Source organism: Acomys minous (genome assembly GCF_964271855.1).
Source record: "Acomys minous genome assembly, chromosome: 2".
Taxonomy (NCBI): domain Eukaryota; kingdom Metazoa; phylum Chordata; class Mammalia; order Rodentia; family Muridae; genus Acomys; species Acomys minous.
This window is the reverse complement of record NC_140484.1, coordinates 76,387,316-76,403,449: the sequence shown is the minus strand read 5'-3', so window position 1 is coordinate 76,403,449 and position 16,134 is coordinate 76,387,316. Positions and strand designations below refer to the sequence as shown.

Below are 16,134 nucleotides of genomic sequence, written 5' to 3'. Positions count from 1 at the left end.
CAGCTTGCATGTGGTTAGACTTTGGAGCCCATGCGTGTATGGACCCAGGTGCTTTCCATGCATTGGCCGGGGGACCTGAGGTCAGATCCACTTGTGTTCCAGACTGTTGGGTCTCCTCTGGGCTAGAAAACCCAGACTCTGATGTTTTGTAGCCCGGAGTTCAGTCTGATACACAGAGCACAGGTGCGTTGCGCATGCAGGTGAGTGGTTAGACATTGGAGATTGTACACAAGCCTGCAGGGACCCAGAGCCTTTTCTGTTGATTAGCCGGGTGGCCTGAGATCAGACCCACTGGGTGCTCCACACAGTGTGGACCCCTGTCACCTGGGAAGCACAAGCACTTGTGTTATGTAGCTGTCAGTTTGGTCCTTAGGTCACTGTGCAGTCACTGCTGTCCTACCGACCAGATATTGTGTGTGATTGATATTGCCATCTTGGATCCTCCCCCATTCTATTTTCTGAGGCAAGGTATTTCACTGAACTCAGCTGCCCAAGAAGCCTCAAGAATCCTTCTATCTTCATCTCCCTAGAGCTGAAATTACAGGTACACCCCACTGTGCCAGGCATTTTATGTGGGTGCTAGGTATAGAACTCAGGTCCTCACACTTGAGTGGCAAGCACTTTACCAATCAGATCATCTTTACAGCCCACATATATCTCTTTAAGCCTAACAAGAGTTTTAAAAATTCAAATCTGTGCAGTCAGGATTTAAAACTTAATTAGCTTGGAACTAGCCCCCGTCCTGAAGCACGCATTGTAGGTGACACCTCACAGAGAAAATAAGAAAGAGGTTCAGGGCCTTGTCATACACATCACTTCATGTTGTCATTGTCACAACTTCAAATGATAAGATCCACAGTTGTCCCTGGTTTATAAAAGCAGAGCCCAAGGATTAGGAACTGTCCCTAGAGTTGTATAGCCAGTGAGCCAAGATTCTGATCCCTCTTTGCAGGGCACAGAACCCAGAGCTCTCTTCTGTTCCAACAGCATCTGGGGTTCCCTGAGAGTGCCCATCCCATGCACACACCTTTTGCTAAGGCTCTACGAAGACACTTTACTCTTCTAGGAGCTCAGTGGCCGTCCCCAGTGTCCCTTCAGTTTACTCTCAGAGGCCAAATTCAATGGCTCCTTTTCTGCATTTTCCTGCCTGATTTTTAGCTGTATTTCCAGCAGGGCAGTGCATCTGTCTGTGGCTTCTCCTAGTCCTGAGCGTGTCTTCGTTACTCTCTCCTGGTTCCCCTGCTGCTCTAAGACAGTGTTAAGGATGTTCCATCACTGGCAGATGGGAATAAAATCCATGCAAACGGTTATCATACGAATTTAAAAGGTACAGTGAGGACTGTCCGGTGGTCATACCTGTTACTGTTCACCCCACCTCCCTCGGGGTGCTGTTTGAAGGTTTCTTTCAAGGTCACTCCCTTGAGCTCCACAACTCCTGTCTTCCCCTAGTTCTTAGCCAGACATGTGCTGGCCTCTCAAAAACCATCATATTTCAAAAATGGAAATCGTCATCTTTCTGAATGTTCCCACATTCTGTCTCTGCTATTGAGATAACCACATTCTCTGTCAATCAAAACAGAGACCACAACTCCCAAGCCAAGATTCTGCTCTCCCTTCCACCCCACTGCACTTTGCAGTCTCCCACTTCCTATCAGCTGTACACATAAACATTGGATCAGAGACCCTGGCTCTGATGGTAGGCAGATCTAGCTCTACCCTCAGCATCCTAACTGCTACCTGTTTGACCTTGAGCAGATGATTTGGTCTCCCTGGCTTCAGTTTCCTTGTCTATAAAATGGGAGGTAATATTTGTATTAGTTACTATTTTTGAAACTATGATAGATACCTGGCAGAAACAACTTAAGGGAGGAAGGATCTATTTTGAGTCACAGTTTCAGAGGCTATTGGTCCACCTTGATATAGAAGGCATGGTGGCAACAATATGAGGCACCTGGCCATATCATGGTGGGCAGGAAGCAGAGCACACAGAAACCTAATCAAAAGTGGATATCATTTTCCAGGCCTGTCCTCAGAGACCCACTTCCTCTAGCTAAGCCACACCTCCAGCTGGGGACCAATTGCTCAAACACATAACTCCAAGTTCAGTGAAGCCATAGCAAGTATATAAGTCCATTGAGAGGTTTCAATGAGATAATATGGGTGAAGTGCTTTGTTAGGTGCCCATGTGTGGCAAACGCATGATATAGATCACACACTGTTATTATGACTACTATTGTGAGGGAATTAGGTTGATATTGTCTCCTGCATTACTCCCCTTACTCACCGTTGTGATCGCATACCTGATAAACAGCAGGTGTGAGGTGGCTGGTCTTGTTGCATCAGCAGCCGGAAAGCAGGGAGCATGCGGGTAGTACGGCCATAGTGTAAAATCTTAAGGTGTGGACCTACTAACTCACCTCCTCCAGGAAGGCTCCGCCTTCTCAGGGTTTCACTACTTTCCAGAACAGCCTTAGTAGCTGAGGACCAAGTGTCTGAGCCCTTGAGCATATGAGAGACGTTGCACATTCAAACTCTAACACCTCCCATGGACAGGGGAATGCCGAGGGCTTCCGTGCACTTGAGTTATGCTAGGAAGGCTCATGAGCACACAGTTCAGTGTAATAACTCATCTCTCCTTAGGCTGGAATTTAGCATGTGCATGTGAATTTTCTCCCACACCAGGTCTTTCTATTTGGAGAGAAAGAAAGAAACAGGGGGGCTAAATTTTACCTCCTGAAACCTTGTAATTAAGAGTCAATGATTAATTCAACTATCCAGGACTTTGTGGTACCACTGAGATCTTATGGTTGGGTTCTTCCTGCATTGCTGATGTTTGAAAACTATATTCTACTGAGCTAGAAACACCTGCGGGTCCTGATCGAGAGCAGCAGGATGACACTGTAAGGGATCTGCTGCTAGAAATATTGAACTTGTCAGGTGATGTATGAATGGGTCATTATTTCACATCTGATACCCATTAAAGACGGCAAGTACCTTAATCCCATCTCTTCCAACAGATGGCTTTGTCTAACTCATTGGGGGTGGGTGATGCAGTGAGGACATGCCATATGCTATTTCCCGCCATCTCATGCCTTTGTCATACATTTCCTGACTTCCCGAAAGGAAACCAGGAGTGACCTGAGAGCTACACAGCACCCAAAAGATGGTAGCCCAAGGTCATGTACCAAAGGTCATGAGAATTTTGCATTTTACTTTGCTCTCATTTCTGATCATTGAAACAACCTCTCTGCATTTCTGAAAGGGAAGGGATTGGAGAAAAAACACACCCGGTTCTGTTCAGTTCTGTTTTATTTTTGGCTTTTGTTTTTGTTTTTTTGTTTTTTTTCCCCACCCACCACAAGTTCTTTTCTCCCCCTCTCATAGTGTGGGCGAAATGCTGAAAACTTCGACCGGTTTTTCACCCGCCATCCACCAGTCCTAACACCTCCTGACCAAGAAGTCATCAGGAATATTGACCAATCAGAATTCGAAGGATTTTCCTTTGTTAACTCTGAATTTTTAAAACCTGAAGTCAAGAGCTAAGTAGATCTGTAGATCTTCGTTCTTCATTTCTGTCATTTGAGCTCAACAGCTATCATGGTGACATTTTTTTTTTCATTGCCAAGTTACATCCGTGTTTTCTTTTCTGATGAGGCTAGAGTGGCCATGTTTCAGAACCCAAATGTCCTCAAGTAGTTTGGAGCATCTCCAGGAGATGGAATTATGCAGGTGGCATGTAGAAAGTGCTGCATAATTGAGACACGCTCAAAGCCATCCTACAACGCGCATCCCCAGCATGTCAGCTCCCAGGCCCACTGGGGAGAGAAAATGCTTGCTTTCTCTCCCTAGTCCTCTGCACCGCCATTTTTACCCTGACCATCCAGCCTACATCTTTCCTATGAGATGGATAGATGAACTGAATGCGAGCAATATCCTTCTACTTTCCAGGCTGGGGGCTTGGCCTAGATACAAGTAGCTGGCTGCTTTGCCCTAGAGGGGATCCCTCCACACTGCCTGTTCTGGAGGCAGTAGAGCTTTGAAAAGAACATGCTAAAAAATAAAATTTTATTTTTATTATTTTTAACTCAATGTTAAGAATATTATCTAAGTCCTGGAAAACAAATAAACAAACAAACAAACCAGGAATGAGCTTTTAGACAAGTTTCACTCTAAAAGCACTTCCAAGGGTCAAAAGGCAACCAGCTTGAGTGCTACCACCTTGCTGTAGTTTTTAATACTGTATGTCTGAGACTGGTACCCTCATTCCCCAAACTACTCAAGAATGGCATTTGGCACTGTTCCTGGAACCACATGGTCACTCTAGCAAGGTCCCAAAGGACCGTGATTTTACATTACATTTCAAATGTTATTTGCTTTTTTGTTTCTGTCATTGTTGAAATGCAAAAAAAAAAAAAAAAGGAAAAAGAAAAAAGAAAAAGTACTCACTTTGTTATACATGCTTTAAAATCTGTGTCTAGATGTTATTAACCATAAATGGCTTGCTTTGTTTGACCAAGAAGATGACTATGAAGCCCAGCAGATTTGTGCCTGTGGGGAGGGGACTTGTCTAGATACACCACTGGTTTTGGAGAACTGTTTGAGTGCTCTGAGAAAGACACCGTCTCTCCAAACCGGGATGGTTGCATTCTTCGGTTTGATGTCATTTTGCAAGATGTTTGTAGAAATGTTCATTCGCACTTCAGTATCTGTTTTGATATTTTTCTCCTAGCATCGAGCTACAATAAAAAAAAAAAGAAAGAAAAGAAGATATCCTATTTCAAAGACAACTGCTCTCTTTGAGCAATGAGGAACCACACTACAAAGTAGGGCCTAAATAAGGAGCTCAGGAAAAAGGGGACCAAAGCTGGATCTTATATAGCTTCAGTGTTCAATCAACAAGAGATGCCTGGTGCCCAGAAATGGGGTGGGATGGGCAGGCTGGAGCCTCCCATACCATCACAACCCAAAGCCCACATTCTCACTAGAGTCAGGCTTACAGGAAGATGTTCAAGACTCTTAAGCTTCTCGTCAATATCTATTTTGAGCGTCTTCTTCTAAGTTTGAGTGATTATCCTTGCAAGCAACTCAGTGAGTTCCCCAAAGTCCAAGGGAACCCCTGCAGTGGGAAAGACCTCATTTCTACCTGAACAAATGGGGATAGCAGGTGGCCCCATACCCTTGCCTACAGCTCAGCTCCCTGCCCCTCTCAGCCAGTCCTAAAGAGAATTCTTATCACAGGCCAAAATATTCCGGGACCTTTAGGGCTTCTGAGAAATCACGTTGAAACTTCCAAAGGACCATTAATCTTGAAAAACCCCTCCTCACCTTTAAGAAGACTATGCTTTGGGGTTCTGATAAGACAAAACACACTATTTCCTGGCCTCTTAACAACTCTGCTTCAATAATGGGGCGTGTCCCTCTCAGATCATGTGAAGTCAACTTGGTGGATGTTAGCCACCAAGGGAGACCATGGCAACCCCATTCCTCATTCTACTATTGGGGCAACTGGCATCTGGAAAATAGAACTAATTTTCTAAAGGTTGTTTAGTGGCAGTGTTTGTTCTGTAATAGAACAAGTATCTCTGAGCCACATGTCCATTCCCAGGAAAGTCATGTTGGGTCTTTCATCTGGTCACTGGGCCATCAGGCCCTGGACATATGCTCAGAATGAAAACCAGAGAGAAGCTTTAGGTCATTGACAAGTGATCTGAGACAGCCTGAGAAAGCCATATAGGAAGGAAGGAAGGATGAATGGATGGATGGATAGACAGATAGATAATAGTATATATGTGTAAGTATATACACTTTGCATTTTCAGACCCTTGCCTTTATTTTTAAGGTCCATGGTTTCCCGAAATAGATACTCAAGCCAAAGTGTCACTTAGCATACCTTGCTGAGGTGGCTCAGAGAAGCTTCTGTGAAAGTAGGGGATCACAAATCAGACTTCCTACTATTTCCTCTTCTACCAACTTTTTAGATCAAAGGAAATCAAGAACCGGCTTTCATTGCATACAATCTCTATGGAATATTTTGAAATTTTATCCAAAAAGTAATATTTTAATTTATTTTTTGCAACCATCCATTTATGCCTCCTCCATCCATTCAAGTAGCATTTATCGAGCACCAACTGTGTGCCAGGCTGGGTGCCAGGACCATGGTGAGAAATAATAAAGATGCCGTCCATCTCTTTCTCCCTCTTTCCCAGCATACCATCTGTGGGAAAGGCAGTCATAAAATAAGTAATTAAAAGCATGCTGTTGTCTAGAGTCTCTGGGATTACTTAGAAAATCTTCTGATGGGAGTCTTTGCAGCTTCTTGGTCTCTCAATAGACCACAGTTTGAAGGCTAAGGCATCCTCTCCACCTGGATCTCTGGAGCAGTCATGTAGTACAGTGGGTAGGCCAGTGACACACTATAGTCTATAGATGCTCCTACAATATGATCAGGTACTCATGTCTCAGGGAGACAGGGAGCTAACTGGTTTTGTGACTTATTTATGAGTCTTGAGTGTCACCTCTCATGGTACATCACTCAGATATCTCCAGGCCCTTAGGAACACCATTCCTCATTTAGAATCCTGCTGATGACAGCATGTGACCCTTGCTGATTACATCCTGATCTCTCCAGCCCTCTAACACAGGCTTACATTTTCCACAGTAAAAGCATTTAAACTTCTGGGAGAACTGAAGAAAAAACTAAAATAAAATAAATATAACTAAAGCTGTTCTTAACTGTGACCAATCATACGTCTGGATCTAAGAATCTACCCGTTTAACTTGCTAGAATTCTTGCTGTTCTCCCTTTCTAAGGAAGTGTATGACCATGGCTGGTGACCCGTAGGTGGCCAGTGGAATTAATACTCCCCCTCAGATCAGTGTTTCACTTCTCATGTGGCTTCACATGCTACCACCCCCCAAAAGAAGTGTCACTACAAAGGGGCCCATTCCCTCCCCACATTCTGGGGTAAAAATCCATGAGGATTTTCTGGCAGGGCCCACTCGTGAGGTAAAGCTCCTTAAAAGAAAACCTTTTTTGGAGCTCACGGCTTGCTGAAGCACAGCAAATAAGAAGAGGCTTCCAAACTTGGAGTTGGTAGGAAGGGAAGTTCTGCCACATGCTCTCAGGTAAGGATGGCTAGGTGGGGGAGAAACCCCAAAAGAGGAGCTGCCTACCTGCTGCCCCAGGTCTGCTCTTCTCCTGTCCGCACGGACTCTGTAGCTTCCAGACCTCGCTCATACACACAGTTCACTCCATACTGGCTCCAAGTGCACAGAGTCCATTTCCATAAACCTTAGGACTTGCTATTTTGCTTCAGTGTGAGAAGGAATCAGGCTCAGGAATGAGAAAAGGCAAGGAAGTGCCCCCTTAATCAAGCCTTCTTTTATTGATCCATTGAGGACTTATAAACAGCCTACTGTGTGCTCAGCACTATGCTTGGCATTGGAAACAAACTAGCACAGGAACAGCCAAAGACCTTGCCCTCCCGGAGGGAAACAATGCAATTTCCTCAAAATAGTAAGTGCACACAAGACAATGAGAAGGGTGCTGACATGTGGCTTATAGGGCCAGGAAAGAGAAAACAGACAGGATCAGAGAAACAGAAGACGTCCTCGTTTCCCTCCAGCTACAGAGGGTAGCACATGGAGTGTCCAAGCCTAGAACCTTCCACAGAAGCCCAGCATGGACAGGCCTCCACAAGAGATTGCCCAGCATGAAGAAAAGGGCTTCATGAGAGGCCTTAGCCTTTCCCTCTATGCCCACACCCTTCCAGATGACCTCCTGATGCCTGTGGCAGGGGAGCATCCAGAAAGAAGTAGTTTGGAGCCTGGCAACAGAAAATCCTTATCAACCATGATTGATAAGGAAATTCTTATCAATCTCTGTTAGGGGCTAAACCTAGTAAGATTGGCCAAAGTGAATTGTGAGTCGGCCAACAAACTCTGGTACGATGCAACCTTGGCTTCAGTCGGGCACATACCTGTTGCTAGAAAAATCCCAGGCATTGCAAAAACAGTCTTCAGCTTGCCTCTCCAGCCAGAGCAGTTGTAAGGAGGCAACAATTAGCTGCTGTGTGTCAGAGATAAATCACCAACCCACTGTGCAGTCTTGGGCAAATCCCTTCACTGACTCGTGCCTCAGTTTTCTCATATGTCAAACAGTGGGAGACAAGGACATCATCAGCCTTGCTTTCTCCAGGCACGTGAGGTGAGAATGGGAAGGGTTAATAGGCTGATAAGGACACAGGAGAGGCCAGCACATCATAAAGACCCATTAGAGAGCCCACATTCACATTCCTGAGTGGAACTGGCCTCAAACTATAGTTAGAATGCTTATACACATGCAGACAGGCAGACAGGCAGACAAGAAGGAAGGAAAAAAGGAAGGAAGGAAGGAAGGAAGGAAGGAAGGAAGGAAGGAAGGAAGTTTACCAAGATTACCCACTACAAAAACTAGTAGTTTTGTTTTTCAAGCTTGCCTTCATAGATCTTAATTTAAGCTTTGGGTTGTGTCTGTTATAAAGCACATGACTAACACTTTTGGAGAGACTCTCTGGCTAGCGAAGACCCAGATTTTACTCTTATGGTCAGTTTTTGAGCAGCACTTCAAAGCCTAGCTTCCCCCAATCTCTTTTTGAGATCGGAGTCTAAAATGTGAGTTAGGTAGCCCCTAGGAGGTGAGCTAACTCTGAGCCAGATCTTCCGACACAGCTCTGGCTCCAGCTAGGCTGTCTAGAAGGTCAGCAATGAGCCTCAGACATCATGAGGGGGAAGTGGATGGTCCTTACCTTCTTGCAGCCAACACAGATCTGTTTTCCTTACATGGCCATTTGCTTTCTGCGAGCCAGTATGTGTTCAGGTCTCTCGGTCTCTCTTGGTCTCTCGGTCTCTCGGTCTCTCGGTCTCTCGGTCTCTCGGTCTCTCCTCTCTCTCTCTCTCTCTCTCTCTCTCTCTCTCTCTCTCTCTCTCTCTCTCTCTAGCTCTTGCTCTCTCGCTCTCTCCTACCCACCCGCACCCTACTCCCACCCCCACCCCCTGGCCACAGGGGTGACTCTTGAGTTGTTTGCCTCCAGGGTATTCTAATAACTCTATGAGATTAGCTTTGAGAGGAAATAGTCACTAATGCAAATCACCTCAAAGTCCAAAGCATAGCACACTCCCCTCCACACACTCACACCTCTTTAGGGCAACTCTTAAAGAAATAAATGAATCTTTTCTTCTCATAGAAAACTGGCACCAAGTTTTCTACCCCAAAGCCAACATATGATATGAAGTGAAAGCCGATACAAGGAACGCAGCTGCTAAAAGCTGTCAGCACAGGGCTTTCTGACTGCTCAGGAGCTTTCCTCTCAGCCTTTGGGTAACTGGCATGTCCTGGTCATGTTTCCTGCTGCTGCTGCTGCTCCTGCTGCTGCTGCTGCCGCTGCCGCTGCTGCTGCTGCTTCTGTGTTAATGTGTTTGCTTTCCGTTTGGCAGAGAGACAAGCGAGACACCTCCAACTTCGACAAAGAGTTCACCAGGCAGCCTGTGGAACTGACTCCCACTGACAAACTCTTCATCATGAACTTGGACCAAAATGAGTTCGCTGGCTTCTCATATACTAACCCAGAGTTTGTCATTAATGTGTAGGTGATTGCAGAGCCCATTGCTGAGCCTGTGAGTGTCTGTTACCAATTCCAGTCTTCCAGGAATCGCGGTGCCTCTGCTGGCACCCATCACGTGGAGAGCTTGTCTTGAGGGCTTTTTCTCTGTATGTACAGCTTGCTAGTTTGTTTTCTACATTTGAAAATGTTTAGTTTAGATTCAGCACATTGCCCACTGTTAGAGGTACAATTTTTCCAGACTTCCGGAAACTCGTCCAATGAGCCGACAGTGTCACCACTTAACTGTGTCCGATACCCAAACCGCTTCAGTATTTGTAATTTTTAAAGTCAGATGCTGATGTTCCTGGTGAAGTTTTTACGGTTACTCCACTCTCCCCTTGGAATGCTACCTAAGCATGAGCGGCGTTTTTAAAAATGTGAGTAAGCTTTGCAGTTGCTGTGAACCCTCGTCTCTTGGAGGAAGCTTTTTGTTTAAGACTTGGTATGAATAAACTGAATTCATATGTGCAGACCCTCTTGTGTACGAGTCTGTTTTTACACATACAACATTCCGGATGGGAGGGACACAAGTGACAAGTGTCCTTCATTACCATTGAGTTAATCTGCATTGAAACCATTAAACACGTTTAAAATGGAACATTCCTTATTAAGTTGGCTTTCAGACTTGGGGAAGGCTAAAAAAAAAATCAGAAGATTGACAACAATTGGGCTTATCTTTCCATGTGGAAATAGTTTTTTTTTTTACTTCTTTTTTTTTTTTTTTTTTTTTTTTTTTTTTTTTACTTTTTATTGATTATTTGTGAGCTTCACATAATACATCCCAGTTCCGCTCATTGCCCCTCCCTTCTTCTCCACCCTCTGCCCTTGCAACCTCCCCATCAAAAGAAAGTAAAAACAAAAATAAATAAATAAAGCAAATCATAAGAAACACTGTGGAAGTTGCAGTGTGTCCAACAGTATATCCTTTTGCCCAGACATCTTTACCTGCAAACGTCCATTGCAATGAGTCATTGGTCTGGTTCGGGGCCTCTGGCTTCTGTTACATCATTAATACTGGATCCTCTGTGGCATCCCTCTCGGTTATCCTGTTGTTGCCCTGAGTCATGGAGACCTTGCAGCTGTGGAGCTACAGGACAGGCCCTTTCACGTGGCCCAGCAGTTCATAGCTGAGATAGATGTCGGGGTGGGCCAACCCATAGCTCTGGTACTGGGCCTGGGTGGTAGCTAGTTGATCAGCCTGCCAGCTCTCCCACACCCAAACTACCAGAGCGAGCACTCCAGCACTGCCTACCCTAGTTCACTCAGTGTCACAGCTGGCAAGGGGCAGGGCCAGTGCTCCCTGTTTCATGCCTCACCCACACCCCATACCACCAGAGCCAGCTCTACTGTGCTGCCCAGGTGAGGTGCAAATCCTGCTCTCCTGAGTGTTGCAGCCAGTGAGGAACAGGGACAGCTCTCCTACCTGCTGCAAGTGGAGAGGGGGAGGGCAAGTGATGTGGCCAGTTCACCCCCACCCCCTCCACCAGGGCCAGCTCTTCTGTGCTGCCCCGTCAAGGTGCAGGGTTTGCTCTACTGGCTAGCTCTCCTGCCCTCATGACCCCAAGGCCGGCTCTCCTGCCTGCCACAGATGGTGGGGACAGGGGAAGGGCAAGAGGTGGGAAGGGCATCTTTGTGTCCCTGCCACCTCAGGAGAGATGAGTGGTGCTGTCAGCTCTCCTGTGCCTACACCCTCAGGGCTGGCTCTCCCATGCTTCACGACCAGAGCCAGCTCTATTCTGCTGCCCAGGTGAGGTGTGAGGTCTACACTCCCCGAGTGGGCAGGGCCTGCAACTGGCAAGAGGCAGAGCCAGCTTTCCAGAGTGCCATAGGCAGTGAGGGGCAGGGTCAACTCTACACAGCCCTTGGACATCAGCATAGTCCCAGGTGGCAGCTCAGATGAGGGATATCTGCATGGTCTTTAGTAGTAATATGAGCCATGGACCTCGACACAGATCCTTGCTGCTGCGTAGAGACAGACCCAGACATGACCCTCAGTGGCTGCGTGGCTGGGACTTCACCGTGGTCCCAGGTGGTGGGACTGTCTACTCACAACAGGCTATTTCCCTCCACTCTGGTATCTTCAGTCCCATCTCTCTTCATAATGCTCAAATTGAGTGACACATCACTGCAGCCTGAAACAAAGAGCCGCCAGAGCACAGGAACTCAGAATGGCCTCTCTAAATAAAAAATGAAATCTGGTTTGTTGTTGTTTGTTTTGGGGGTGTTTTGTTTTGTTTTGTTTTGTTTTTGGAACAAATGGTGATGTATACCAACCACAAAGGTGTTTTATTTACATATGAGAAGTTTGGGTTTCCTCACAAGATGTTTGGGACCAGAGATACACGAGAGGCAAGGCGCCACTGGGAAGCAGTTACAGGAACAGCCCACACGGCATTGCATTGGTCCACGGAGTTGTCGCTTGTTTCGAAGCAAGCTCGGTGGTTAAGATAAGGGTCTGAATCTCACCCTCTGAAGAATCATATCCCTTCATCGTCAGGACCACAAACCCTACTAAGATGAGTTGGCATAAAAGCACACACAATATAACTCTACACCAATAATCTAGAACCTCAAAGGTCAGTGCATTTTTTCTGGATTTATTTTATGTATGTAAGTGGTTCTCCTTCATGTGTGTAGGCACACCACACCACATGCATGCCTGATGCCACTGGAAGTTAAAGGGGAGCATGGGACCCCCAGAAAGTGGAGTCATAGATGGTTGTGAGCCACCATGTGGCTGCTGGGTGAACCAGGTCCTTTGTAAAAGCAGAAAGTGCTCTTAACTACTAAGCCATATCTCCAACCCAAAATTCAGTTAATTTTTTTTTAATCCAACTGTTTATTTGGTTTACAGTGGATGTCACTCTGGTCTGGCCACTTCAGGTCATCTCAGGCAGACTTGTCTGTGTATCTCAGGCACCTGGAAAGTCAACTGGCAGCCACATAGGATGGCCTTATCCACATACCAGCGATTACAGACCAAGGGAAGTTCAGTGGACAGTCTGGTTTTGTCTCCTGTCCTTGCTCGCTGATAGTCCAAAAGACTGAAGTAGACTGCTTTATATAATGGATCTGATGCCTCTAAAGAGCAGGCAAGAGACAGAGACCCAGTGTGCGTGTGTTATTCAAATCTCTGCTTCTAGAAAGACTCAAATGGCATATACTCACTTATACCTGCATACTAGCCCAAGGGGCATGTCCCATGAAAGCCTTCACTTACCAGGAAACTGGGACAGAGGGGAGGACATCCCATTGAGACTCTGGACGAGAGAAGCATGGGAGAATAGCAAAGTAGAAGGATCCAGAGGGTCCTAGAAACCTACAAGTAGAACATTATGGTAGGCAGATTTGGGCCCAGGGGTCCTGCTCAAACTAAGGCACCATCCAAGGACAGTACAGGTGGTAAATTTTAAACCCCTACCCAGATCTAGCCAATGGTCAGAACATTCTCCACAATTCAGTGGAGAGTGGGATATGACTTTCTCTCATACTCTGGTGCCTCACATTTGACCATGTCCCCTGGAGGGGGAGATCTGGTGGCACTCAGAGGAAGGACAGCAGGTTACCAAGAAGAGACTTGATACCCTATGAACATATACAGGGGAAGGTAATCCCCCTCAGGAACAGTCATAGGGGAGGGGAATAAGGGGAAAATGGGAGGGAGGGAAGAATGGGAGGATACAAGGGATGGGATAACCATTGAGATGTAACAAGAATAAATTAATTAAAAAAAAAAACAAATCTCCGCTTCTATCCCATATGCCAGTCCAAAGGGAGGAGAAACAGACTATACCTTGGGGCAGGAGTCTTTGCAAAAGTAAATGGTCATAAGGGTGGTGAGTATTATGGCCCAATTTTAAATCTTCCACACTGTCCCTCAGTGGAATAATTTATGAACATGGAGAACATCAAAGAAATAGAACAGGGCTGGAGAGATGGCTCAGAGGGTAAGAGCACTGGCTTTTCTTCCACAGGTCCTGAGTTCAATTCCCAGCAACCACGTGGTGGCTCACAACCATCTGTAATGAGATCTGATGCCTGCCTCTGGCTGGAAGCCACACACGTGGGCAGAATACCGTATACAAAATAAATCAATCTTTAAAAAAAAATAGAACAAGCAGGAAAGAAATTCCCAGGGATATCCTGGGCTTCACCAGTGTCAGACTATAATCTCAACAGACAAGCAATACCAGCATGTAGGCTTGTGAACTACATAACCACGGCCCCCTTGAAAGTTGCTGGTGCAAGCTCTTTGAACCAACAATGACAAACTCTCAGATACTCAGATTTACATCTGCCATCATTTTCATCCTCCAGCATCATATTCAAGCAGAGATGCTGGTGAAATGAGAAGGAAAGGCAATGCAAGAGAGATGGGGACCAAATTGAGAAATGTAATCTGATGCCACCTCCAATATCTGGCTCTAATGGCCCAAAGCTGTATCTGAGATCATATGTTCTTGCGAGGCTTGACGGGAGAACACATTAGGTGTGAATTCTGCTAGGGGTCACCCCCAGGAATTGATTCCTGCATGAAAAGTCAATCCCCATTAAAAAAAAAAAAAAAAAACAGCACAAGATTGAGTTCAGGGAATGAAACATACTACATCCATGGCAGAGTTTTGTATCATGGACGCTGGTTTTCCTGACATTGGGCCTGTGTCTTAGTCACTGTTCTGTTCCTGGGAAACAACACCATGAGCAAGGCAGCTTTTTACAAAAGAAAGCATTTAATGAAACCCTTGCTTATGGTCTCAGAGGGCCATTCTGTTCTCACGGAGGGAAGCAGACAAGCATGGTACTACAGCAACAGCTGAGGGCTGTACCTCCTCATCCACAGGCAGAGAGCAAGAAACACTGGGCTTGGCTTGGGCTTCTTTTACTTTTCTTTTTTTTCAAGACAGGGTTTCTCTGTGTAGCCCTGGCTGTCCTGGACTCACTTTGTAGTCCAGGCTGGCCTCGAACTCACAGGGATTCTCCTTGCCTCTGCCTCCTGAGTGCTGGGTTTACAGGCGTGCACCACTGCACCCAGCTTGGCTTCAGTTTTTGAAACCTCAAAACCCACCCCAAGTGGCACACCTCGTCCAACGAAGATTCTCCTAATCTTTCCCAAACAGTTCCACTAACTGGGTGAGGACCAAGCATTTAAACATATGACCCTATGGGGGTCATTCTTATAGCTTGCTGAAATGAGACCCTGTGTCAGGTTGAAACTCAAATGAAACTTGAACAAGAGCTGCAAAGACAGCCAGTCCTTTTTCAACCAGTGACTTCTACTTACGCAGACCAGGAGGCAATAAGCCTTTGTAATGGAACGTGTTCCAACGAAGATCTGCTTTTCATTTCCATGCAGCACCAGAACCCGAAGGCAAGTTACAGAGAACGCTTCGATATCATGTGGGTTGGAGGGATCTGTGGCTGTTAACAAACACCTAACCACTTACCACCCACACTTACTCTCTCGGTTTCAGTGGCTCACATGTCTGCACTGTGCTTAGCTGCGAACTCTGCTGCAGTTTTTTTTTTCTGAGCTGTAGTCAAGACGTTGGCCCGGGCCTCATCTAGGTTAACTAGGAAAGAACCTCCCCTTAAACTGCTCGCATGGCTGTCATTGGGATTCAGGTGCCTGAGAGCCGCTGAGTGGAGCCTTCCCCATTCAGTCCCCTAATCACTTCTCTGTTTCTAAAACCCAACGCCAAAGGCTGAGTAATTCTTGAAGAACAGAGGTTTTCATTCATAGTTAGGGATGTTTGTAAGCTCAGGAACATGTAAGCTCAGGCTGTATCTGTTTTATGTCTGGAAGGGCCTTCTGGCTGTCTCATGACGAGGCGGAGGGCATCAGGTGGTGAGAAAGAACAAGCTTGCTTGCTTGGGTCCCTTTTGTTCTAAAGCCACTCAGAGCATTAGGGCCCCGCCCCCATGACCTCATGTAATTCTAATTGTGTCTCAAAGGTCCCACCACCAGACTGCACTAACATATGGCTTTGTGTATTATATTTCCTACATATGAACACTTGGGGAACACTTCTAAACCATAGCAAACAGCTTACTTTCTCAAAGAGTACAAGCCAAGGGGGGAAAAATGCAACAAAAGTACCACTGAAAGGAGAGATCTGTCTTCTGTACCTTAATCACAATAACAACCCCATTTCAGTTTTTCTAAACATGGTTCATTACAAATAAGTCACAGGGTCCAGAACATACTCAGAAGGACTTACTCGAGGATGTAAATAAACAGGAGGGAGACGACTGAGTTCTGTCAGATGTTTTCTACCAGGCAGTGTGGTCTGGTGCAGAGGAGAATGTTATAGTAGCTGTGCTCGGTGAACGGATTCAGCCAGTCTTTTCCAACCAGATCAGTCGCCTCCTCAAATGGGAGTTAGGGATGGGGTGGGGAGAGACCTTGTTGCCTTTATCGATAAGTAGATGGGTGACTAGATATAACTAGCTCAGATAGAGAAGATACTATTTTGACCCTTTTTTGACAGAACAT

General features: G+C 45.9%; 1 protein-coding gene across 2 annotated transcripts in view; it reads left to right on the top strand.

Annotated features, from left to right (window-relative positions):
* The window catches only part of PRKCB (protein kinase C beta), a 345,690-nt gene extending 335,579 nt beyond the window's left edge, over positions 1-10,111 (top strand). The window contains exon 17 of one of the 2 annotated variants that reach the window (XM_084771914.1): positions 9,475-10,111. In XM_084771914.1, the coding sequence (XP_084628040.1) occupies positions 9,475-9,627 (153 nt within the window). In that variant the 3' untranslated portion in view covers positions 9,628-10,111. Of the gene's footprint in view, positions 1-3,384; positions 4,767-9,474 lie in introns of those variants that run through there. The other variant, XM_084771913.1, reaches the window with a different exon arrangement.
* The last annotated feature ends 6,023 nt before the right edge of the window (positions 10,112-16,134 follow it).